The sequence below is a fragment of the Chanodichthys erythropterus genome, chromosome 10, assembly GCF_024489055.1.
Source record: "Chanodichthys erythropterus isolate Z2021 chromosome 10, ASM2448905v1, whole genome shotgun sequence".
In the NCBI taxonomy this organism is placed as follows: Eukaryota; Metazoa; Chordata; class Actinopteri; order Cypriniformes; family Xenocyprididae; genus Chanodichthys; species Chanodichthys erythropterus.
In genome coordinates this window covers 48,951,302-48,978,183 of record NC_090230.1, presented here as the reverse complement: position 1 = coordinate 48,978,183, position 26,882 = coordinate 48,951,302, and the positions used below count along the sequence as shown (strand labels likewise).

The 26,882-nt window shown below is 38.1% G+C and overlaps 4 protein-coding genes and 2 pseudogenes across 5 annotated transcripts in view; all 6 read left to right on the top strand.

The window, feature by feature from the left end:
• LOC137028793 (protocadherin gamma-A5-like) overlaps positions 1 to 19,041 on the top strand; it is a 70,140-nt gene extending 51,099 nt beyond the window's left edge. The window contains exons 1-2 of one of the 2 annotated variants that reach the window (XM_067398021.1): positions 13,102 to 15,633; positions 18,479 to 19,041. In XM_067398021.1, coding sequence (XP_067254122.1) covers positions 13,237 to 15,633; positions 18,479 to 18,484 — 2,403 coding nt within the window. In that variant the 5' untranslated portion in view covers positions 13,102 to 13,236 and the 3' untranslated portion in view covers positions 18,485 to 19,041. Of the gene's footprint in view, positions 1 to 13,101; positions 15,634 to 18,478 lie in introns of those variants that run through there. The other variant, XM_067398022.1, reaches the window with a different exon arrangement.
• Positions 1 to 26,882, top strand: part of LOC137028789 (protocadherin gamma-A12-like) — a 139,307-nt pseudogene that overhangs the window by 74,989 nt on the left and 37,436 nt on the right.
• On the top strand, positions 5,482 to 7,925 carry LOC137029417 (protocadherin gamma-A11 pseudogene; annotated as a pseudogene).
• LOC137028792 (protocadherin gamma-A3-like) lies at positions 9,204 to 11,871 on the top strand. Its single transcript, XM_067398020.1, has one exon. The coding sequence runs from the start codon at positions 9,390 to 9,392 to the stop codon at positions 11,808 to 11,810; it is 2,421 nt and encodes an 806-aa protein (XP_067254121.1). The 5' UTR covers positions 9,204 to 9,389; the 3' UTR covers positions 11,811 to 11,871.
• On the top strand, positions 20,380 to 23,106 carry pcdh1g22 (protocadherin 1 gamma 22). The gene has a single exon (XM_067398019.1). The coding sequence runs from the start codon at positions 20,380 to 20,382 to the stop codon at positions 22,819 to 22,821; it is 2,442 nt and encodes an 813-aa protein (XP_067254120.1). The 3' UTR covers positions 22,822 to 23,106.
• Positions 24,042 to 26,501, top strand: LOC137029411 (protocadherin gamma-C5-like). Its single transcript, XM_067399010.1, has one exon. It carries the CDS (start codon positions 24,042 to 24,044, stop codon positions 26,499 to 26,501), a length of 2,460 nt encoding a protein of 819 aa, XP_067255111.1.

The window sequence follows — 26,882 nt, the reverse complement described above, 5'->3', positions numbered from 1 at the left end:
TTAGTGGTGGACCCGAGTTTCACTGAGACGATGCAGCATACAATCAAGAAAAATAACGATTTGGAAGGTGAATATTCGACATCGGTAAGAGAAATGCTTTATACTTTACAAAACAAACATAATCGTTGTGTACAGAATAATTAACGGAAATTATATCAAACATATATTTAAATAAATATTTACAACATTTATTATTATTATTATCATTATTATTATTATTATTATTTGTGTAATAAAAATGTTAATTTAGGCTACTTTCAGTACCACATCTTGGACAGCGACATATAGTCATGCCAACTATTTAAATTAGACAGTAAACGGTTGAATGTTTTCCTTCTAATAACTACATCATATAATTTCTCCAGAATATCTAGATTTTATTATTATTATTATTTACATCATTACTATAAATATTCTTGATTGTTTCATAAACATTTTCAAAAATCCTTGTCTGCTATAGTTTTGCTGTGATTGTATTTGTAGTGCTTGGTTTAGACTCACAGGGCCGCTGTTTGTCAATGTAACACACTGGCTTGTGCTTTTTAAACCCAGCCCCACCATTCCCATATTTTCAGTGAGAAAGGAAAGGGGGAAAGCTTTTGGATCGTTTATCATTTCCGAGTATCTTGAAACAAATGCGACATCATTTACTTTATTCGATTTATAGGTTTTACATTTAACATTCTACCGTTTGAATACACCGTTTGGAAATCGTTAAGATCGTTTTTATGGTTTGTTTGTGCAATCGTGAAAATGTCTACTGTCGTGATGTGGTACTCGGTATTGTTTTCCTTCATGCTGCTTCATTCGGCACGAGGACAGGGCTGGGTTTCCCAATAACGATGTATCTTAGCTCTTAAGAGCGCTTTCTAAGTGCGAGGTTACGAACGCTCGCTGCAATTCCACGTGCGTTTCCCAAAAATGCCCTTAACATGAACGCGCGAGAACGCGCTCTACGTGCTACTTAAGAGTCGCTGTCCGTTTCTCAAGTGCTGAATATTACCTTATAAAATCGTATCCTTTAACGTTTAACCTAATAATCGTCACCTGATGTGGTTTAAAATAAATAAATAAAGGTACCTTTCAAAAAGATTAAATTAATGTTCTTCTGGAGGAGGTAGAGCTAAACAAAGATGTAATTGTCAGACGATTTCTTTAAGCTATATATATATATATATATATATATATATATATATATATATATATATATATATATATATATATATGAAGACTTCAGATGCAAAAGCCTATAAGTGCCGTCTGAAATGTTCTTCTAAAATTAGCATTTTTATCAAGCTTGTATGTTTAGGTTCAGTAATTTCACTTTAATGGCAATTAATAGGTCATTTTCTTTTCCATTAATGTGAAATAACTGAACATAAACATAGGCCTACAAGCTTGATAAAACTGTTCATTTTATAAGAAAATTTCAGATGGCACTTAGAGGCTTTTGCATCTGAAGTCTTCATATATATACACACACAGTCAAACCACAATTTATTCAGACACCTTGAACATTTCATTCATTATTACAAATTATTCACTATAGTTTTTTTTTTTTGTTGTTTTTTTTAATGGTAGTAAAATATGACAAGATCTCAAATAACACTTTAGCAAAACATGGTCAGGTCAAAGTGTCTGAATAATTTTGGTTCCAAATTTGTATCAATTTTACTGGTAGTCCACTGTATGAAGAATTTTTGGGCATAATATGTCACAGTTTACTTTATTTTGTCATTCTCACTTACATAAATTAACCATAGTGTCTATATTTAACTTAAATTAATTATAGTTTATATATATATATATATATATATATATATATATATATATATATATATATATATATATATATATATATATATATGTGTGTGTGTGTATGTGTATGTATGTGTGTGTGTTTGTGTGTGAAATCAATCAAACTGTGATTCAGTGTTTTTGAAGTTAATATCTAAACTTGTTTATGTTTTAAAATTTAGTTTATAGTTATAGTTATAGTAAAGTCAGTCACTTCAGAAACACTTGGAAGAACTCCTATAGTATTTCATAGAGCTTTAGGCCATGGGTGGTAGGCCTATATAAAGCCTATATAAAGGGTATATAGGGTGACAGTAGTACAAATTATGTACTTCATCTAGCCAATTTCTACAGGTGTACAGACAATTTTTTTATTGCAGACATGTTTTATCAGCACTATTTATGACATCATGTGTATTTTTATTTTTTTATTTTCTTCCGTTTTCTTTTCATATTAAACAACAAAGAGGATTTAAGAGGAATACAGTCAAAACCTTAGCTATGTTATACACATTGCACTTGAATAAAGGTGTATTCTGCCGGTTGTCCTGTAGGTGACCTCATAACTCTGTCTTCTTACGATGCACTTAGGGCTTAACGATTACTCCTGAGCACTCGTAGATCTACGATCATTTTCAAGTGCAACTTAAGTTACGATGCTTTTGGGAAACAGACCTTAATATTAAGATCACTCGTACGATCGTTTTTACGATCAACTTAGGCTTACGATGCTTTTGGGAAACGCAGCCCAGGTCAGTTACTCTATTCCAGAAGAACTGGCTAAAGGTTCCACTGTGGGAAATATCGCGCAGGATTTGGGCTTGGATTTACAACGATTGAGGTTAGGAAAAGCGCGTATATATACAGGGGACAGTACTGAATACATTGGCCTCAATAAAGACACTGGCTTGCTGCTCATCAAAGAGAAAATGGATCGCGAGTCTCTTTGTGCAAAAACGACACCGTGTGCTTTGCACCTTCAGCTGATTTTGGAAAACCCGATGGAATTATACACGATTACGGTTGAAATTACAGATATCAACGATAATCCACCCTCTTTTCAGAAGAAGCGAATTCAGTTTGAGATCAGCGAGTCAGCTGTACCGGGCGCGAGATTCATGTTAGAGAGAGCCGTGGACGCGGATGTAGGAGTTAATGGTCTTCAAAGCTATTCTCTTAAACCAACTGATAATTTTGTCCTTGAACTGCTCAGTCAAGCAGACGGAGATAAAAACGTCGAGATGGTTTTGCAAAGACCACTTGATAGAGAAAAGAAAGGATTGATTACGTTATTGCTCACAGCTACTGACGGCGGTGATCCGCTGTTGTCTGGCACTGTTCAGATACATGTTACTGTACTTGATGCCAATGATAATTCTCCCGTATTTACGCAAAAGGAATATAAAGCCACACTGACTGAAAATGCAGCGAAAGGGACTAAATTGACCACAGTTAGTGCTACTGACGCAGACGATGGATCTAATGGTCAGGTGACGTACTATATTGCAAGCAAAGAAGATATTGTGCGAAAAATGTTCATGATTGATCAGCATAGTGGCGAAGTCACCTTAAATGGTCTCGTCGACTTTGAAAAGGCAAGTAACTATCAGATTAATATCCAGGCTAAAGATCAAGGTGGGCTTTCTGATTCCTGTAAGCTGATTATTGATGTGCTGGATATTAATGATAACAAACCAGTGATAAACGTGCTCTCTATGTCAAGCTCTGTGTCTGAGGACTCCACACCCGGCACAGTTGTTGCTATGATGAAAGTAGATGATGCTGACTCAGGTGTGAACGGCCAGATTCACTGCATCATAAATGACAATATTCCATTTGCTCTGACATCATCATCCAGCAATTTCATCAGTCTGCGTATAGAGCAGCAGCTGGACAGAGAAAAAGATGCTGAATACAATATCAGTGTCACATGCTCTGATCAGGGGGTGCCCGCGCTCTCCAGCAGCGCCTCTCTGTCTTTACAGATATCAGATGTGAATGACAATGCTCCTGTCTTTGAGAAAACTAACTATGAGGCCTGTGTGCTTGAGAATAACACACCTGGTCTCTCTACATTTTCAGTTAAAGCCAGTGATGCTGATTGGAATCAGAATGCTCGTGTTTCTTATATTCTAGAAGACAGCACTGTTAATGGAGTCTCTGTCTCATCATATGTGTCAGTGCAACCTGATAGCGGACTGATTACAGCTATGCGCTCTTTTGATTATGAGACACTGAAACATTTCCACTTCCGGGTAAAAGCGCAAGATGGAGGCTCTCCTCCACTCAGTAGTAACGTGACAGTGAAAATTACTGTCCAAGATCAGAATGACAACGCTCCTCAGGTTCTGTATCCAGTACAGACTGGAGCTTCAGTGGTGGCTGAGATTGTGCCTCGTGCTGCAGATGTTGGATATCTCGTCACTAAAGTGGTGGCTGTTGATGTGGACTCTGGACAGAATGCCTGGCTCTCCTATAAACTCCAGAAAGCTACAGACAGAGCGCTGTTTGAAGTGGGTTTACAGAATGGAGAAATAAGAACTGTGCGACAAGTGACTGATAAAGATGCTGTCAAACAGAAACTCACTGTTGTTGTGGAGGATAACGGACAGCCCTCTCGCTCAGCTGTGGTCTCCATTAACGTGGCTGTGGCTGACAGCTTTCCTGAAGTGTTGTCAGAGTTCACAGACTTTACGCATGAAAAACAATATAACGACAACCTGACTTTTTATTTAGTCCTCGCACTGGCCGCTGTTTCTTTCCTATTCATCACTTGTGTGGTTGTGATAATATCAGTAAAGATCTACAGATGGAGACAATCTCGCTTCCTCTATCAGTCCAATCTGCCTGTTATTCCGTACTATCCACCGCATTACGCAGACACAGGAGTCACTGGAACTCTGCCGCACGGGTATAATTATGAAGTGTGCATGACGACTGACTCGAGGAAGAGTGACTGTAAGTTTTCTACACTCGGTGGACAGAGTGTTTTAGTGGTGGACCCGAGTTTCACTGAGACGATGCAGCATACAATCAAGAAAAATAACGATTTGGAAGGTGAATATTCGACAACGGTAAGAAAAAAATCCTTTATTCTTGACAAAACAAACAAACAGAATCAAACTGTTCGTGATATTTGATAAACATGCGTTCAAATATATATTTAAATAAATATTAAGTTTATTTTTATAATTTGTAGTTGTCAAACTAAAATGACAAATTAGCCTACTTTCAGCACCACATATTGGACAGCGGCTTTAGTCATGCCTATTTACTAAATTAGACAATAATCGGTCACGTTTTTCTTCCATTAACTGAAACATAAAAATATTTCTCTTAAATAACTTGATTTTAATAACATTAATACCAATATTCTTTTTTTTTTTTTTTTTTTTTTTTTCAGAATCATTTTGAAAAATCCTTGTACGCTATAAATTGACATTTTGCTGTGATTGTATTTGTAGTGCTTGGTTTAGACTCACAGGGCCGCTGTTTGTCAATGTAACACACTCACTTGTGCTTTTTAAACCCAGCCCCATCATCTCATATTCACAGTGAGAGAGGAAAAGGGGAAAATATTGGATCGCTTATTGTCGAGTGTCTTTAAACAAACGCAGCATCTTTCACTTTTTCCGACTTAAAGGATTTGCATTTACCATCTTTATTTAGAATACACCATTTGGAAATCGTTGAGATCGTTTTTATGGTTTGTTTGTGCAATCGTGAAAATGTCTGCTGTCGTGATGTGGTACTCGGTATTGTTTTCCTTCATGCTGCTTCATTCGGCACGAGGACAGGTCAGTTACTCTATTCCAGAAGAACTGGCTAAAGGTTCCACTGTGGGAAATATCGCGCAGGATTTGGGCTTGGATTTACAACGATTGAGGTTAGGAAAAGCGCGCATATATACAGGGGACAGTACTGAATACATTGGCCTCAATAAAGACACTGGCTTGCTGCTCATCAAAGAGAAAATGGATCGCGAGTCTCTTTGTGCAAAAACGACACCGTGTGCTTTGCACCTTCAGCTGATTTTGGAAAACCCGATGGAATTATACACGATTACGGTTGAAATTACAGATATAAACGATAATCCACCCTCTTTTCAGAAGAAGCGAATTCAGTTTGAGATCAGCGAATCGGCTGTACCGGGCGCGAGATTCATGTTAGAGAGAGCCGTGGACGCGGATGTAGGAGTTAATGGTCTTCAAAGCTATTCTCTTAAACCAACTGATAATTTTGTCCTTGAACAGCAACTTAAAGCAAGTGGAGATAAAAACGTCGAGATGGTTTTGCAAAGACCGCTTGATAGAGAAAAGAGAGGAGTGATTATGTTATTACTTACCGCCACTGACGGCGGTGATCCGCAGTTGTCTGGCACTGTTCAGATACATGTTACTGTACTTGATGCCAATGATAATTCTCCCGTATTTACGCAAAAGGAATATAAAGCCACATTGACTGAAAATGCAGCGAAAGGGACTAAACTGATCACAGTTAGTGCTACTGACGCAGACGAAGGATCTAATGGTCAGGTGACGTACTATATTGCAAGCACAGAAGATATTGTGCGAAACATGTTTATTATTGATCAGCATAGTGGCGAAGTCACCTTAAATGGCATAGTCGACTTTGAAAAAGCAAATCATTATGAGCTTGATATCCAGGCTAAAGATCAAGGTGGGCTTTCTGATTCCTGTAAGCTGATTATTGATGTGCTGGATATTAATGATAACAAGCCAGTGATAAACGTGCTCTCTATGTCAAGCTCTGTGTCTGAGGACTCCACACCCGGCACAGTTGTTGCTATGATGAAAGTAGATGATGCTGACTCAGGTGTGAACGGCCAGATTCACTGCATCATAAATGACAATATTCCATTTGCTCTGACATCATCATCCAGCAATTTCATCAGTCTGCGTATAGAGCAGCAGCTGGACAGAGAAAAAGATGCTGAATACAATATCAGTGTCACATGCTCTGATCAGGGGGTGCCCGCGCTCTCCAGCAGCGCCTCTCTGTCTTTACAGATATCAGATGTGAATGATAATGCTCCTGTTTTTGAGAAAACTAACTATGAGGCCTGTGTGCTGGAGAATAACACACCAGGTCTCTCTATATTTTCAGTTAAAGCCAGTGATGCTGATTGGAATCAGAATGCTCGTGTTTCTTATATTCTAGAAGACAGCACTGTTAATGGAGTCTCTGTCTCATCATATGTGTCAGTGCAACCTGACAGCGGACTGATTACAGCTATGCGCTCTTTTGACTATGAGACACTGAAACATTTCCACTTCCGGGTAAAAGCGCAAGATGGAGGCTCTCCTCCACTCAGTAGTAACGTGACAGTGAAAATTACTGTCCAAGATCAGAACGACAACGCTCCTCAGGTTCTGTATCCAGTACAGACTGGAGCTTCAGTGGTGGCTGAGATTGTGCCTCGTGCTGCAGATGTTGGATATCTCGTCACTAAAGTGGTGGCTGTTGATGTGGACTCTGGACAGAATGCCTGGCTCTCCTATAAACTCCAGAAAGCTACAGACAGAGCGCTGTTTGAAGTGGGTTTACAGAATGGAGAAATAAGAACTGTGCGACAAGTGACTGATAAAGATGCTGTCAAACAGAAACTCACTGTTGTTGTGGAGGATAACGGACAGCCCTCTCGCTCAGCTGTGGTCTCCATTAACGTGGCTGTGGCTGACAGCTTTCCTGAAGTGTTGTCAGAGTTCACAGACTTTACGCATGAAAAACAATATAACGACAACCTGACTTTTTATTTAGTCTTGGCTCTTGCGGTGGTCTCCCTGCTCTTCATAGTCTCAGTTATTTCAATCATTTCAGTGAAAATCTACAGATGGAGGCAGAATCAGTTATTTTATAAATCAGGGGCAAATCTACCTGTAATTCCATATTACCCTCCAGTCTACGCAGACGGCACGTTACAGCATGTGTATAATTATGAAATGTGCGGGACAACTGATTCAAGAATGAGTGACATGAAGTTTGTCAGGCCCTACAGTCAGAACACACTGGTGAGCCAGAGTCGTTTGGGAACAGTTCAGAGAGAAAAGAAGGAGCAGGAGGTTGATGACCTGACTTTAGAGGTGAGACCTGGTTTGATGTTTTAAAATCATATCATCCGTATTCAAATGGGAAAAAAAAAAAAGTTTCATTGTGATGTGTGTCTCAAACTTGGATATAATTTCCCCACGTTTGTCTACTAGGAATTAACATTGATGTTTTTTGTTTTGTTTTGTTTTTCTATCTTGACTTATACCTAAATTAATTAATAGGAATTTAAGTAAAAAAAAATTAATAAATATATAAGCATATTATGTTGATATAAAGTTTGCATGTGCATATTCACTCTCACAGTTGTGTCAATTGTATCACTTACAGTGATTCCTAAATGTATGGTTATTGGATATTTAAGCCATAATTCAAAATGTATATGCTTTATATAACAAAATATCAAAGCAAATGGCATTTACTTTAAAGAAATATAGCACAAACACACTTTTCAATGAAAACATTTCATAAAGTTTCTTAGGTTACAAATATGAGCTAATAAATTAATGACATTAAGACCAGTCGATTAAAAACAATTTTAAAAAGTATCTGAAAAAAGTAAAGTTAGTTCTGAGGAAATTTCTGCTATCATTTGCTTGCTGATTCGACTTGCTTTTGGTATTTTGTATCTAATGCAATGAACATCAGTGTGACATAGGTGTCCAAAAGAGTAGGCTATAAATGCCTTCTAGGGCCAAAGCACACCTTCTCATGTTGTGCAGTCTTTTTGAGCCCAGTAGTAAATAAATGTGGAAAGTCATGTCAGCCCTGCCCATCTCCTCAAGCATTTAAAGTTTATGCGATTACATAAATGAAAGAGGAAAATATGCTGAATCAGGTGATACACATTTTGCCATTTAAAATACATTATTTGATCACCAATCAATTTATAAACAAGAAGTGAAAAGTTGATTTTCTTACCTAAATACTTTTACTGTGTAATTTTTTACACAGAGCCTTATAACTTCTACTGTCACCTCATGAAGGTCATGGTCATTTATAATAAGGATTTCAATGTACGTAAGATGCAATTGGTTAAAATCAAATCTCTCTCCAGGTCTCTGATGTTTTTGAGGTTCTCCAACCTGTGAAGCATTTGTCACAACCCCCTCTGTCCCCTAACTTTTTTTTTTTTTTTTTTTTTTTTACTTTGTGCCATGTTACATAACCCAACTCATAACTTTATATATAGGCTATTTAACTCTTCTAAGTCCTTGATAGTACAGTATTTTTGATCAAGTGACAATTCTGTAGTGCTGCATTTCAACTCTAAGTGCCGCTGTTCAACCTCTGTAGCCTTTCTGGGGTGTGCTTGTATCCCTCCATTTAACAAAAACCAAAGCAAAGGCATTATTCAGACAGCATCAACAACTAACATTGGATGCTGCATAACAGACCACCAAATCGAGTTCAGATTGGTCTCCGGATTCTTTAACTCGAACGAAGACGCAGATTGCTGGAAACATAACTGATCGCACATTTTGCTATTTTAAATGATTTTGCTTGATCTTTGTTGATCAAAAATGGAGTCGGGAGGAAAAGGCTGGTTACATGGGTCGCTCCTCTTCTATATAGTATGCGCGTTGGCTTTATTTTCCTCTCGCGTGACCGGACAGATTCGTTATTCTATACCCGAGGAAATGTCGGTGGGCTCATTTGTTGGAAATATTGCCTTGGACCTTGGGCTTGAGCCAAAGAGACTGATTTCTGGAAAAGCGCGTGTTTTCACCTCGGACAGCAGTGAGTACATTGGACTAGACAAGGAGAACGGGCATCTGATTGTTAAGAATAAAATAGACAGAGAAGAGCTATGTGGAGAGATATCAGCATGTAGTGTCAGCTTTGATGTCATTTTTGATAATCCGATGGAGCTTTATCGAGTGACAGTCGACATACAGGACATCAATGACAACAGCCCCGTCTTTCCGAAATCTAAAATTGAACAAGAAATCAGCGAATTAGCGGTACTGGGTGCGCGATTTCCTTTAGAGAGCGCGATAGATCCAGACGTAGGAGTGAACACGCTTCAGAAATATACTCTTCAACCCACTGATCATTTCAAGCTTAATGTTCAGAATAGTGAGGATGGCAGTAAAAACGTCGAGATGGTTCTTCATTCTCCTCTCGATAGAGAAAAGAAAAAGCATCATAATTTGATTCTGACGGCTTTCGATGGTGGAAAACCACAAAGGTCTGCAACTGTGCAGATTAATATTATTGTTCTCGATGTCAATGACAATGCGCCTGTGTTTAGCCAGTCGTCTTATAAAACATCAGTTGTTGAAAATGCGCCTAAAAGCACAATCGTAACAAAAGTCAGTGCAACCGATGCTGACGAGTCAAGTCACGGCATTCAGTACTATTTTGAGCACGCGACATCTGCGGTAAAAGCTTTGTTCTCTATCGATGCGGATTCTGGTGAGGTTAAAGTCATAGGTGATATAGATTATGAAAAACACAAGCAGTTCAAAATCAAAGTCAAAGCTAAAGATCACGGAGGTTTGACTGACTCGTGTGAGATAATTATTGACGTCATTGACGTAAACGATAACACTCCCAAAATTACAATAATGTCTTTTTCCAGTGCAGTATCTGAGGACGCAGCACCTGGAACTGTTATAGCAATGATAAATGTTCAGGATCTGGATTCAGGTGACAACAGTAAGATTACATGTTCAATAGATCTGAACTCTCCGTTTAAAATCGTATCCTCATTAACTAATTATTACAATCTGGTGACAGAGTCAGAACTAGACAGGGAACAGACAGCAGAGTACAATATCACTATAACTGCTGTAGATGGGGGAAACCCACCTCTTTCAAGCAAAGAGATTTTGAACCTAAAGATATCTGATGTAAACGATCACGCACCTCAGTTTGAACAGGAATCATATAAAGCCTTTATAGCTGAAAATAATCCACAGTCTACAACTATTCTGACTGTCAAAGCAGAAGACATGGACTGGGGGCCAAATGCAAAGGTTTCATATTTTCTTATCGATGGAGATTTGAACGGAGCACCTCTGGCATCTTACATTTCTATAAATTCAGAAACTGGAGTAATCTATGCAGAAAAATCTTTTGATTATGAACAGCTGAAATCGTTCAAAATGCAAGTCAAAGCTCAAGATGGGGGCTCACCCCCTTTATCAAACAATGTGACTCTAAACATCATCATTCAAGATCAGAATGACAACGCTCCTCAGGTTCTGTATCCAGTACAGACTGGAGCTTCAGTGGTGGCTGAGATTGTGCCTCGTGCTGCAGATGTTGGATATCTCGTCACTAAAGTGGTGGCTGTTGATGTGGACTCTGGACAGAATGCCTGGCTCTCCTATAAACTCCAGAAAGCTACAGACAGAGCGCTGTTTGAAGTGGGTTTACAGAATGGAGAAATAAGAACTGTGCGACAAGTGACTGATAAAGATGCTGTCAAACAGAAACTCACTGTTGTTGTGGAGGATAACGGACAGCCCTCTCGCTCAGCTGTGGTCTCCATTAACGTGGCTGTGGCTGACAGCTTTCCTGAAGTGTTGTCAGAGTTCACAGACTTTACGCATGAAAAACAATATAACGACAACCTGACTTTTTATTTAGTCTTGGCTCTTGCGGTGGTCTCCCTGCTCTTCATAGTCTCAGTTATTTCAATCATTTCAGTGAAAATCTACAGATGGAGGCAGAATAAGTTATTTTATAAATCAGGGGCAAATCTACCTGTAATTCCATATTACCCTCCAGTCTACGCAGACGGCACGTTACAGCATGTGTATAATTATGAAATGTGCGGGACAACTGATTCAAGAATGAGTGACATGAAGTTTGTCAGGCCCTACAGTCAGAACACACTGGTGAGCCAGAGTCGTTTGGGAACAGTTCAGAGAGAAAAGAAGGAGCAGGAGGTTGATGACCTGACTTTAGAGGTGAGACCTGGTTTGATGTTTTAAAATCATCTCATTGAGATTCATTTAATAAGAGCACAGGGAGTGTTGTCATATTTTTTTCTTTGATGTCTGTAACTCAGACTATGATATAATTTTCCCACATTTAGCCACTGCAGCTTGAAGTTGTTTTGATATTTATGACTTTTACTTATCTTTGGCAATATTTGAAGAAAAAGAAAATCAATATGAAACAAGTGCATAAAATATGATAACAATAATGAACAGACAGCATGTGTGTGTTAGTCACTCACTCTCACAGTTATGCTGAATGTTAATCTATCGGTCTGTGCCATTTTGTACAATCTTTGTTAGTCCAGAATATATTTATATTTCCATGATATTAAATAAATATATTTCTGTTCATTCATTTATAATTTAGGTGAATGCTTGGAAGAGATGTTATATTTCCTATTAGACAAGATAATCTGCTGAATTAGATGATGTATGTTCTCATTTCTACCGTACATTAGCTTGAACACAAACCAAATTATAAACCAGAAGTGAAATGCTTATTTTGAACCTCAAAGTTATTATTATTAGCAGTATTTGTACAATAAGTTCTTCATATTTTTACACAGAGTGTTAAAAGAGCTGATGTCACTTTAGGACAATGATGGTCTTGTATATGACATCAATTTAACCACTGGATAAATTAAAGGGATAATCCACTCAGAAATGAAAATTCTCATCTTTTACTCACCCTCATGTCTTTCTAAATCTGTAGGTCTTTATTTCTTCTGTGGAACATAAAAGAAGATATTTTGAGAACCATCTTAGTGTTTTTTATAAGGGAAGTCAATGGGCTCCCATGTTGTTTGGCACCCAGTGTTCTTCATAATATATTTTGTGTTCCAAGGAAGTAAAAAAAAAAAAAAAGTTTATTCAATTTTCATTTTGCGGGGTTATTTTCCTTTAATAATTGGTTAAATTAAATGTGTTAGGCCTACAACCTGTTTTACAACACTCCCCTGTCACCCCTAGTTTGAGGTTCTCAGATTTGTCACAATCATCTCTGCCCTCTCACCCTTTGCTCTTTTAACAGAAACATGTTATTTTTGTGGCATGTTACACGACACAGTGCATAACCTTAAATATGTGATATTTCACACTTTTTCAAGTTTCAGTCCTTGATGGTATATTTTTTGAGCAAGTGACCATTCCGTAGTACTGTATTCGGGCTCTAAGGGCCGCTGTTCAACGTATGAAGTTAGAGTGTGATTTTTATCCCTCCCTTTAACGAAACCCAAAGCAAGGGCATAATTTATACATCGTCAACAGATAACATTGGATGCTACAAAACAGACCGCAAAAACCGTGTTCAGTTTGTCTCCAGGTTCTTCAAGCCAGAGAAAGGGACTTTTGGTTGGACACATATAATCTATCAAATAATTTTCTTTGGATGCTTCTGCTTGATCTTTGTTGATCAAAAATGGAGTCGGGAGGAAAAGGCTGGTTACATGGGTCGCTCCTCTTCTATATAGTATGCGCGTTGGCTTTATTTTCCTCTCGCGTGACCGGACAGATTCGTTATTCTATACCCGAGGAAATGTCGGTGGGCTCATTTGTTGGAAATATTGCCTCGGACCTTGGGATTGAGCCAAAGAGACTGATTTCTGGAAAAGCGCGTGTTTTCACCTCGGACAGCAGTGAGTACATTGGACTAGACAAGGAGAACGGGCATCTGATTGTTAAGAATAAAATAGACAGAGAAGAGCTATGTGGAGAGATATCAGCATGTAGTGTCAGCTTTGATGTCATTTTTGATAATCCGATGGAGCTTTATCGAGTGACAGTCGACATACAGGACATCAATGACAACAGCCCCGTCTTTCCGAAATCTAAAATTGAACAAGAAATCAGCGAATTAGCGGTACTGGGTGCGCGATTTCCTTTAGAGAGCGCGATAGATCCAGACGTAGGAGTGAACACGCTTCAGAAATATACTCTTCAACCCACTGATCATTTCAAGCTTAATGTTCAGAATGGCGCTGGTGGGAACAAAAACGTCGAGATGGTTCTTCATTCTCCTCTCGATAGAGAAAAGAAAAAGCATCATAATTTAGTTCTGACGGCTTTCGATGGTGGAAAACCACAAAGGTCTGCAACTGTGCAGATTAATATTATTGTTCTCGATGTCAATGACAATGCGCCTGTGTTTAGCCAGTCGTCTTATAAAACATCAGTTGTTGAAAATGCGCCTAAAAGCACAATCGTAACAAAAGTCAGTGCAACCGATGCTGACGAGTCAAGTCACGGCATTCAGTACTATTTTGAGCACGCGACATCTGCGGTAAAAGCTTTGTTCTCTATCGATGCGGATTCTGGTGAGGTTAAAGTCATAGGTGATATAGATTATGAAAAACACAAGCAGTTTACAGTCAAAGTCAAAGCTAAAGATCACGGAGGTTTGACTGACTCGTGTGAGATAATTATTGACGTCATTGACGTAAACGATAACACTCCCAAAATTACAATAATGTCTTTTTCCAGTGCAGTATCTGAGGACGCAGCACCTGGAACTGTTATAGCAATGATAAATGTTCAGGATCTGGATTCAGGTGACAACAGTAAGATTACATGTTCAATAGATCTGAACTCTCCGTTTAAAATCGTATCCTCATTAACTAATTATTACAATCTGGTGACAGAGTCAGAACTAGACAGGGAACAGACAGCAGAGTACAATATCACTATAACTGCTGTAGATGGGGGAAACCCACCTCTTTCAAGCAAAGAGATTTTGAACCTAAAGATATCTGATGTAAACGATCACGCACCTCAGTTTGAACAGGAATCATATAAAGCCTTTATAGCTGAAAATAATCCACAGTCTACAACTATTCTGACTGTCAAAGCAGAAGACATGGACTGGGGGCCAAATGCAAAGGTTTCATATTTTCTTATCGATGGAGATTTGAACGGAGCACCTCTGGCATCTTACATTTCTATAAATTCAGAAACTGGAGTAATCTATGCAGAAAAATCTTTTGATTATGAACAGCTGAAATCGTTCAAAATGCAAGTCAAAGCTCAAGATGGGGGCTCACCCCCTTTATCAAACAATGTGACTCTAAACATCATCATTCAAGATCAGAATGACAACGCTCCTCAGGTTCTGTATCCAGTACAGACTGGAGCTTCAGTGGTGGCTGAGATTGTGCCTCGTGCTGCAGATGTTGGATATCTCGTCACTAAAGTGGTGGCTGTTGATGTGGACTCTGGACAGAATGCCTGGCTCTCCTATAAACTCCAGAAAGCTACAGACAGAGCGCTGTTTGAAGTGGGTTTACAGAATGGAGAAATAAGAACTGTGCGACAAGTGACTGATAAAGATGCTGTCAAACAGAAACTCACTGTTGTTGTGGAGGATAACGGACAGCCCTCTCGCTCAGCTGTGGTCTCCATTAACGTGGCTGTGGCTGACAGCTTTCCTGAAGTGTTGTCAGAGTTCACAGACTTTACGCATGAAAAACAATATAACGACAACCTGACTTTTTATTTAGTCTTGGCTCTTGCGGTGGTCTCCCTGCTCTTCATAGTCTCAGTTATTTCAATCATTTCAGTGAAAATCTACAGATGGAGGCAGAATAAGTTATTTTATAAATCAGGGGCAAATCTACCTGTAATTCCATATTACCCTCCAGTCTACGCAGACGGCACGTTACAGCATGTGTATAATTATGAAATGTGCGGGACAACTGATTCAAGAATGAGTGACATAAAGTTTGTCAGGCCCTACAGTCAGAACACACTGGTGAGCCAGAGTCGTTTGGGAACAGTTCAGAGAGAAAAGAAGGAGCAGGAGGTTGATGACCTGACTTTAGAGGTGAGACTCTCTCTCTCATAAGATCTCATTGCAGCAATAGGAGATTCAGGAGTTAAGAGCTGTATCCTTTTAGTTGTGAAGAGAAACTAAGCTATCCATTTTAAAAACCTTACATGCTAGTAGATGTTGATATGTATATATAGTTCTGAGAAACTGGACTACATGTTCTACATGGACTACATGACTACATGACTACATGTCTCTCAAACACATAACAGTGCTGGTGAAGTGAACTCGGTTCCACCCATAAGCACCCACACAGAGAGACACACAGTTTTGACACTCTCAGGGGGCATTTTATTTTTCTCTGGCCTTCATACAGTCAAAAAGTGATATTTACATTTTTAGCAATATATAAAGTACAATTTCATTATAAAACACAGTTTAAAAAAAAAAAAAAACAAGTTTGTATATTGCATGGTCTCTTCAATATAAAACTCCAATACTGTTACAATCCTGTGTGATTTTGTAAGATAATTCTACAGTACATTTGTCCAGGCTTTATTTGCCTTAAATATCGCTATAACGTTTGTTCCTTTTTGTACTTTCCCTTTCCAAGTGATTTCATATAGAGCTTCGTTTTTGGCTCAGTATATCAGGGCTTTGTAATACATTCTTCTATTATTTCTGCAATATTATTGTTGCATTTTATTTTTTAGAAGGTATCGCTTAATGCTAAATCTGTTTTTTGTTTGTTTGTTTGTTTGTTTTTACCATATGCTATATGCTATATCAACTGAAATGCAATATTGGAAATTGTTGTCCATAGTTTTTATCATACTTTTCAGACATCAACTTGGTTTTTCAAATTTATACAGCCTGATAGTACATCATGAACATCCATTTTTTCATGCAAACCTTGTTATGAGACGATTGTAAAGTCTGCCAATGTATTTGCTAACTTCATAGTCTCACTAAGTTAAATGAAGTGTTAAAATACAGATAACACATACTCAAAGTTCTTTTACAGTGATGCAGTGTTTAGAATAGAATAGAGTTTTACTGCTTTGATTTTCTTTCACTCTCTGTTAAATGAGTCTCTGTCGTCCAGTGCTGAAACCCTGCACAGTGAGCTTTTGTGCATTAAGTTGACACACTCACAACACACTCTCTGTGTATAAAGAACTACAAAACCCTTTCTATGCATTCTACACATGCAGGCCCAAAAAGTTACTGTGGAGAAGTAAATGAGAGAGTGGTCTATTTTCTTTTGCTTTCTTCTTTTGCTGTCACTACCTTTGTGTATTTGACACATCCGGATTTTAAACCCCCTTCTTAATCCGCATTCAGAAAAATGACAAACACCAGGATGATTTTTATTGTGTTATTAGTATTACAGCTGCTGGAGGTCTAGGTGTGGGTTCTGCATTAAACTCTCATAGATGCTGGGAGTGGCTTCTCTGCAATGCATGTACAGCCAGATATCTGAAACATCATTCAGTATTAAATCTGTGTCAGCTGAAGGTCCCCTTTCTGTGATGTTTACAATATGCAAAAAAAATGTTTGATTCAGTTTATAGTTACAGAAAAATTGATAACACTGATTAGGTCTGTATATATATATATATATATATATATATATATATATATATATATATATATATATATATATATATATATATATACCAAATTTAAGCCTTAGCCTCAATATGAGTAAAGCTCAGACAGCAGATGAGATCTGTGGTGGTGTTTGTGAGAATGCAGACTCTCAGCCAGGGGGAAGGAGGGGCCTTTTCTCTCTGCAGTGAGATTCTTTGTCCTGCTTTTGCCTCCTCAAACCTGCTGTGCCTGTGTGTGCCTACCAGAGCTGGATGCAAACACTAAAACAATATATATATATTGCAAATTTCTTTGTACTTATTTTCTAATAATCTCAAATGTGTGCTAGTGTTCAGAATTTAGGTCACAGGTCTTTACATATATAATATAAATGTTTATATACAGTGCTTTGAACGAATCCCTCTTATTTTTTATCCTTTATCTGCTTGCTTCTGTTTGCTCGGACAGCTTGAACACAACCCACTCCACCTACAGCTATGCATGTCCATACACTATATCTTTCTCCTCTAACACACATGCTACTCCCTTGGCAACATGCGTTTCTATGACAACAGACTGAGTCAGACCATTCCACTTCCTCCTTTCAGGGGTAGGAGCCTATCCATGTGTTTTTGTGGGGGATGGTGATGTTTTTATGGAGGCTTTAAGCCAAAGAGTGAGACTTGTACACGCCCCTTTCTGTCTCTCCCATGCTCCCTCTTGTGCCTAATAAAAGTGTATACCACTATAAGTGTTTTTTTTGTTTGTTTTTTTTTTGTTGTTGTTTTTTTCATACACACTGTACAATTACTATTGATTGTGGCATGTTTTGATTGCATACTGATCATGGTCTGCTCCTTTAGCAGTAGAGATGATAAAACATCTGGAGGTAGCTACTAAATAAGTGCTGTGCATCCCAATTGATGTAATTATATACATTAACTGCATTATAAAATATTGCATTAGTTAATTTCAGATTAAAAGAAATACTGATAAATAAATTGTTATTATAATCCTAACCATGTTTTTCTCTTTTTTTTTCTCTTTCTTTTTTGTCTTGCACATCCCACCCCTTTACCTGGCTTTCATCAACAAAGGTAAGAGCAAATTTTTCTTTTTGTATATTAAAAATGTGTTTAACAATGACAAAAAGACACTTGCCTATGAAATGTAGTATATATATATATATATATATATATATATATATATATATATATATATATATATATATATATATATATATATATATATAATTTCAGATGTAGGGTACAGTGGGGCTCAAAGCACTTTTGATTCTCTTTCTCAGCTCTAAACAACAACACCTGTTTGTCACTATATGCACTGAGGAATTGTCCTGTTGCACAAGGTCATCACATGCAAATAAGAAAAAAAAAGAAGACATCTGATCTAACATTTTAAAAACTTTGTTTATGTAGCTAAATGAAAATCCCTGAAGTGATGATTAAATTATGTGAGTCAAAATATGTGTTTTAGCTCTGTTCAGTGTAATTAAATTGTACACTAAATTGTAAAAAAAAAAAAAAAAAAAAAATTCTGTAAAAATACAGCACAATGTACTGTATAAATATGAAGAAATTTTCCATATTGTTTTTTTTAAAGGTGTTTTACCTGTATTTTGAATTATGTATTGCATTATGTTGTGTTGGTTAACTGAAATTTCTGTAAAATTAAATTCAATTCTGTAAAATTAAAATTACCAGTACATTTTCCGTTATTATTTTTTTACAGTGTATTAAATTGTACTCAAATACTTAGATAAATATTGTATTGCTACATCAAATATGTAGTTGAATTTGTATTTGGCCTTTTGCCCAGGATGGTGGCCTTTATCCAGAATGTTCAGTAAAAGACCCCTCTAGCTCCTTTTACATTTACTGTATTTTGAATTATATTGCTCCATTAAAATGAAATAAAAAGCAATATTTTGATTGTCATACACAATGATAAGGGTGCTTTTAGCCCCATTGTACCCACATCTATTTGCTCTGTTAGGCAGATGTGTATTGCCATTTTGATTCCACACACTAATAGAAACACAATAAACAAGAAATACAAAAAAAAATAAAATGAAGAAGAAGATTATCAAATGCAGATTTCAAGGTAAGTGAGTGGCATATTCAAGACGTTACTGTGAACGTTTACCGCTTCTGAACGACGTTAAAACATGCGTGACAAGTATTTTAGCGAATATAAAAATACACACAGATGGAAAGCATGGGACTATACGTTCCTTCCTTCTGAACAGCAGTGTAGCTGCTGGAACAGGCCGCCTGTGTGGCGCTGTCCACCCGCGTGGTGCTGAAACGCTCGCTTCACTCTTGCTGCCTGTCGTCCCCCCCTGCTCATGGTTGGGTCCTTTGTTGCAAGAGAATCATGCAGTCTTGTACGCATAAAGGACATTCTACAGTAACTATGAGAATTTATATTATTTCATTGTTTTTAAAGGCGATAATTACCACTGAAATACTTATAAAAATGACAACTGATCTGATTAAAATGTAAAAATATGTGCCTCCAACCAGTAACTTCCACACACACTGCTATGTACGCACAGCTCAAAAGATACGGGTCTGGCTGCGCTTCTCTCTGTCGCCACATGACGGCACACGTTCTTTTTCTTTCTGTTTAAGATAACTGAAGCTGTAAATGAAGTGGATACAAACACACACACACACACACACACACACACACACACACATAGAGAATAATAATAATCGAATAATAAGCGCATAGAGAATAATAATAATCATAATAAATAACAACAATAATAATTGCATTTTATTATTATTATTATTATTATTATTTCATATTATTATTATTATTATTATTATAGTTATTATTATTATTATTATTATTATATTTACATTTCTCTTTTCTAGATGTGTAGTGGCTTCTCTGCCTCGTACTACCCCTTTAAGATATTTAAATAAGTGGATTGGTTCAAGAGAAATGTACAGTCGACCAATGACGTTCAGACTTGGACAAAGAGATCCACTCCCTCCCTCGGCTGTGGCATCTTTCTGAGCTTGAGCACAGAGAACGCATGAATTACTCGTTTTTATCAAAAGGACCTCTTACATTAATAGGAATATGCCATCAACATATTGTTTGGGATTATGTAACTGTTGTGAATATTTTGAAACCTTAAGAAAACTTGGATAAATCGTCAAAAGCTTGGAGTCGGAGATGATGGAATCTCTTTTCTTTTTGAGGAGAATTTGGTGGTGCTGTGTCTTTATTCTTTCTTGGAGTACAATAGAGGCGCAGATTCGATACACAATCCCAGAAGAGCTCAGAGAAGGATCTGTGGTAGGAAATATCGCTAAAGATCTAGGTTTGGATGGGTCTAAGATTATAGATCGTAAACTGCAAATAGCATCTGAGACTGGTAAGCAGTATTTCGCTGTGGATGTGGAAAAGGGTGATCTTATTGTGAATGAGAGAATTGATAGAGAGGGTTTATGTGGATACAATGTCCCGTGTGTTTTGCCTCTTCAAGCCGTTTTAGAAAATCCTCTGCAGATGCATCGAGTTGAGATTGAAGTACAAGATATTAATGACAATACGCCGAATTTTAAATCTAATGAGCGTATATTGAACGTTCCAGAATCTATTAATTCAGGAGCAAAATTCCTTTTAGAGAGCGCTATTGACTCAGATGTACAGTCAAATTCTTTAAAATCATACAGTCTGAGCATGAATGATAATTTTGTTTTAAACGTAAAAACACAAGACGCTGTCAAAATCCCAGAACTAGTACTCAAGCAACCTCTTGACCGAGAAAAACAGGCTGTTCATAAGCTAATTTTAACGGCAGCTGACGGAGGGAATCCTGTGCGCACGGGCACATGCGAGATCACTGTTGTAGTTTTGGATAACAATGACAATGCTCCTGAATTTGAAAAGCCTTTCTATGAGACTGTTGTTGATGAAAACGAATCAAGCCATAAAGAAATTTTTAAAGTCAAGGCTCTAGATTTAGATGAAGGGTTAAATGGAGAGGTTGAATATTTTTTTGCAGACCAAACACTAGATACAGCATTGTTTAATATTAACCAACAAACTGGTGTCATAACAGTTAAAGGACAACTGGACCATGAAAAAGCAAGCTTACATAAATTTGATATAGTTGCAAAGGACAAAGGGAATCCTCAAATGGAGGGCCACTGCAGTGTAAAGATTAAGGTTAATGATGTAAATGACAACGCACCTGATATAATTATAACTTCTCTCTCAAGTCCAATTCCTGAGAATTCCTCAAATGGCACAGTTGTTTCATTAATTAGTACAAAAGATGCAGATTTAGGAGAGAACGGGAAAGTGAAACTTGCGTTGTCTCCTGGGACACCGTTTAGATTGAGCCCTACAGTTTCCAATCATTACGCGCTAGTTACTAACGGTCCTCTAGATAGAGAAACTTATTCTGAATATAAAATTGAATTAAACGCTGTTGATGCTGGTTCGCCACCACTATCTAGTGGGAAAACAGTCACAATCGGCATTTCAGATGTAAATGACAACCCTCCAATGTTCTCTGAGAAGTCTTATACGGTTTACGCTAAAGAAAACAGCGCTCATGACTCAATATTGTGCTCAGTATCCGCGCATGACCCAGACTTGGGCGAAAATGCTAAAATCTCCTACTCCATTTTGGACTCTAAAGTTCAAGACGTGTCTGTATCTTCTTATATTTACATAAACTCAGAAAACGGCAGTATATTTAGCATGCAGTCATTTGACTACGAGAAAATCAAAGTGTTTCAGATCCTCGTTCAAGCTAAAGATCTTGGTTCTCCATCTCTGAGCAGTAACGCCACTGTTCATGTGTTTATTCTGGACCGGAACGATAATACACCTGCTGTCATTTACCCGTCCACATCCATGGGGTCTGTCTCTCATCAGAGGATGCCCCGTTCTGCTAAAGCAGGACATCTCGTTACTAAGGTAACAGCAGTGGACGCGGACTCGGGTCATAACGCCTGGCTCTTCTACAGGCTCGCGGAGGCCACGGACGCGTCACTGTTCAGTGTGAATTTACACACGGGAGAGGTGAGGACTAAACGCGCTGTTTCAGAGCAGGATGACTCCTCTCAGAGACTGATGATAGAGATAAAGGATAATGGAGAACCGATCCAGTCCACCACAGTCACAGTGGATATATTGATAGAGGACGGGTTTCATGAGCCCATCTCAGACTATCGTGAGAAAACTATCGAGCCCAACAAAAAAAGTGGAAAAATTACTTTATATCTGATCATCTCTTTGGCTTCTGTGTCCTTGTTGTGTCTGATGACGTTTTTCATCTTATTGGTGAAATGCGCGCGAGGCAGTAGAGGCGGCTCAAGCTGCTGTATCAGGAGAACTGATTCTGAATACAAGAACCCCAACAGAAACCTGCAGATCCAGCTCAACACTGACGGGCCCATTAAGTATGTGGAGGTTCTGGGAGGAGACATGATGTCTCAGAGTCAGTCCTTTGGCTCCTATCTCTCTCCAATGTCAGAATTCAGTGATCTCACCCTCGTTAAGCCCAGCAGCACCACAAACTTTACAGACACGCTAAACGTGCTTGATGCGTCATTACCAGACAGCGCGTGGACGTTCGAGAGCCAACAGGTGAGCGCGTGAAATTTTGTACATTTTGAATATAATGTTTTATATGAATATTGTGTATTGTATGGCGTTAATTCATTATGTAAAAACAAGAATTATTTTAAACACTTTTATCATCATAAAGTAAACACTTTATTTGGACCAAAACTATAGGCTAAAGCTTTGTAGTTTTAATAGCTCTGATGAAAATGCTATGATTATGGGAGTTGGTTTTACTTTCATACTGATCTTAACTCTTATGCTTACGTGTGATTTCTATAACATCTCCTTTAATAGTAGGGTAAGATGGCCCAATGGGGCAAGATGACCCACCCCATATTTTTTCATTTGACCATAAATGGCACAAAATCTCATCTCAACACATTTAATAAATGGCTACGCTCTTCTTGATTTCGTTGTTTCATCTGAATATCCACATTTGTGAGATTTATTCAGTCGAAACAGTTTTGAGGTAAACTAATTTTGTATGTCTGGAAAATAGTGATGATCTGTATTATGTTTAATATCAAAGTCTTGGTGTCTATATGTTAATGAGGGATTTGCAGACACATTAATGCTTTCTAGATTTTTGAAATTGTCACAGAAGGCCCAATTGCCCTATGTAGGATGTCATCTTACCCCATAGTGGGGCGAATAATTTCATAATTTGTGCTAATGACAAATAAGTAATCAAATGTTTCCATTAATTTCCCTTAATAACACATTGGCTGATGTGTCATGATCCTGCATGCTAAACCTTTATCTAAATATGTTACATTTTAAGAGTAATTGCACATTGTTCTATTAAAAAAAACATAATACAGATTTATATTTTGCAATATGTCCTTTCTAAATATTCTAATTACCTGTAATTGCTTTTGAAACAAGTAAATGGAAATATAATGGTCGTTTCAATGTAAAGCCAGCTATAAAAGAACTGTATATTGTCTGTATGGGTGTTGCGCGTGGTTTTGTTCTGCCTCTTTAAGACTGATTCGTGTTGTGACTGGTGAGCGCTCATCCAATAGTGGGACCGCACTGCACAAAGGGATCTACTCCCTCCCCCTGACATAACGCTGAAACCATTACGCACAGACCTGAGACAAAATGCACTGCACTCGCTGCAATGTATTTAACAACGGAATATAACCTGGAGTTGTATACATTTTAAAATGTCACATTATATTTGTGACGGCTTACACGCATAAGATGTATGTCAGGATACTGGTATCAAGGATCATTTATCGTGTTTGGAAATGAGGACTCAAATACAAAGGAGAATTTTGCTCTGGCGGGCGCTGTGGCTGTTGTGTTTCGCTGATTTGTGGAGCGATACAGACGCGCAGCTTCGTTATACAATACCGGAGGAGCTGAAGGAGGGATCTATTGTTGGAAATGTAGCTAAAGATCTCGGTTTGGATGTATCTGAAATATCTAATCGTAAATTACGGATAGCATCTGAGTCTGGTAAGCAATATTTCAGTCTGAATTTGCGGAATGGCGAGCTGCTTGTCAATGAAGTAATAGACAGAGAAACCCTGTGCGGACAAAGCGCGAGCTGTATGTTGCCTTTACAAGTCATAATCGAGGATCCACTCCAGTTTTATCGTGTCGAGGTGGGCATTCAAGATATTAACGACAACTCTCCAATATTCCTGTCGGAAATAAACACAATTGAGGTTCCAGAATCAACGTTAACTGGAGCGAGGTTTCGTTTGGAACCTGCTCAAGATCCTGACATTGGAACGAACTCCTTGCGCACATACGCGCTTAATAAAAATGAACACTTTGTTATGAACATAAAAAATGATAAAGACGGAACAAAAGTCCCAGAAATAGTTTTAGAGAAATCTGTAGATAGAGAAAAACAATCTGTGCACCATCTGATTTTGACAGGTATTGATGGGGGTGATCCAGCGAGGTCAGGAACCACCCAGATTACTGTAAAAATTCTTGATGCAAATGACAATGCTCCTATATTTGAACATGAATTATATGAGGTTAAAGTAATGGAGAGCACAGTCCCGGGTACAATGATACTTACTGTAAAAGCTATTGACTTGGATGATGGTATAAACGGTGAGGTTGAGTATTCCTTTGCGGCACATACACCTGAAATAATTCAAAATGTGTTTGATATTAATCCTGTGACAGGCGAATTATTCGTTTCCAAGAATCTTGATTATGAAACCAGCACCTCATATAAAATTGACATACGTGCCAGAGACAAAGGGTCACTTGCAATGGAGGGACATTGTAGAATCCAGGTGAATGTTTTAGATATAAATGATAATACACCTGAGATCACCATCACCTCCTCACCCAAACCTGTGCGAGAAGATGCGTCCGCTGGGACTATGGTAGCGTTAATAAATGTTAAAGATTTGGATTCAGGCGTAAATGGAAACGTAACACTTAGCATGTCACCGGGCACCCCCTTTAAATTAAAACCAACGTTTTCAAACCATTACGCACTAGTGACAGATTCACAATTAGATCGAGAAAAGTTCCCCAGATATGATATTGAGCTCAAAGCGTCAGACTCTGGATCACCTCCACTGGTATCTAGCAAACTCCTTACAGTTAATATATTGGATGTCAATGATAATCCTCCTGTTTTCTCTGAACGCGTGTACTCGGTTTATATTAAAGAAAACAGCGCCCCGGGATCAATTTTAGCATCGGTCTCAGCTTCAGATCTAGATACGGGAGAAAATGCCAAAATTGTCTATTCAGTTCTCGATACTAATAGTCGAGACGTATCTGTCTCTTCATATGTTTACATAAACTCAGAAAACGGTAGTATATTTAGCATGCACTCTTTTGACTATGAGAAAATGAAGGTCTTTCATATAATCGTGCTTGCCAAAGATCATGGTTCTCCATCTCTGAGCAATAACGCCACAGTTCATGTGTTTATTTCGGACCGGAACGATAACGCACCTGCTGTCATTTACCCGTCCGCTTCCATGGGGTCTGTCTCTCATCAGAGGATGCCCCGTTCTGCTAAAGCAGGACATCTGGTTACTAAGGTAACAGCAGTGGACGCGGACTCGGGTCATAACGCCTGGCTCTTCTACAGGCTCGCGGAGGCCACGGACGCGTCACTGTTCAGTGTGAATTTACATACGGGAGAGGTGAGGACTAAACGCGCTGTTTCAGAGCAGGATGACTCCTCTCAGAGACTGATGATAGAGATAAAGGATAATGGAGAACCGATCCAGTCCACCACAGTCACAGTGGATATACTGATAGAGGACGGGTTTCATGAGCCCATCTCAGACTATCGTGAGAAAACTATCGAGCCCAACAAGAAAAGTGGAAAAATCACATTATATCTGATCATCTCTTTGGCTTCTGTGTCCTTGTTGTGTCTGATGACGTTTTTCATCTTATTGGTGAAATGCGCGCGAGGCAGTAGAGGCGGCTCAAGCTGCTGTATCAGGAGAACTGATTCTGAATACAAGAACCCCAACAGAAACCTGCAGATCCAGCTCAACACAGACGGGCCCATTAAGTATGTGGAGGTTCTGGGAGGAGACATGATGTCTCAGAGTCAGTCCTTTGGCTCCTATCTCTCTCCAATGTCAGAATTCAGTGATCTCACCCTCGTTAAGCCCAGCAGCACCACAAACTTTACAGACACGCTAAACGTGCTTGATGCGTCATTACCAGACAGCGCGTGGACGTTCGAGAGCCAACAGGTGAGCGCGTGAAATGTTGTTTGTGAATACATATATATATATGAAGACTTTAGATGCAAAAGCCTCCAAGTGCTGTCTGAAAGTTTCTTCGAAAATAAGCATCAAGCTCGTTTGTTCATGTTCAGTTATTTCACTTTACTGGCAAATAAAATGACCTATTAATTGCCATTAAGCACATACGAGCTTGATAAAAATGCTTATTTTAGAAGAAAATTTCAGACAGCACTTAGAGGCTTTTGCATCTGAAGTCTTCATATATATATATATATATATATATATATATATATATATATATATATATATATATATATATATATATATATGTGCGTGTATATATATATATATATATATATATATATATATATATATATATATATATATATATATATATAT

Excerpts from the sequence above, each read along its gene's own strand:
- LOC137028792 (XM_067398020.1), top strand. The coding sequence starts at position 9,390 with ATGGAGTCGGGAGGAAAAGGCTGGTTACATGGGTCGCTCCTCTTCTAT.
- pcdh1g22 (XM_067398019.1), top strand. The coding sequence starts at position 20,380 with ATGATGGAATCTCTTTTCTTTTTGAGGAGAATTTGGTGGTGCTGTGTC.
- LOC137029411 (XM_067399010.1), top strand. The coding sequence starts at position 24,042 with ATGAGGACTCAAATACAAAGGAGAATTTTGCTCTGGCGGGCGCTGTGG.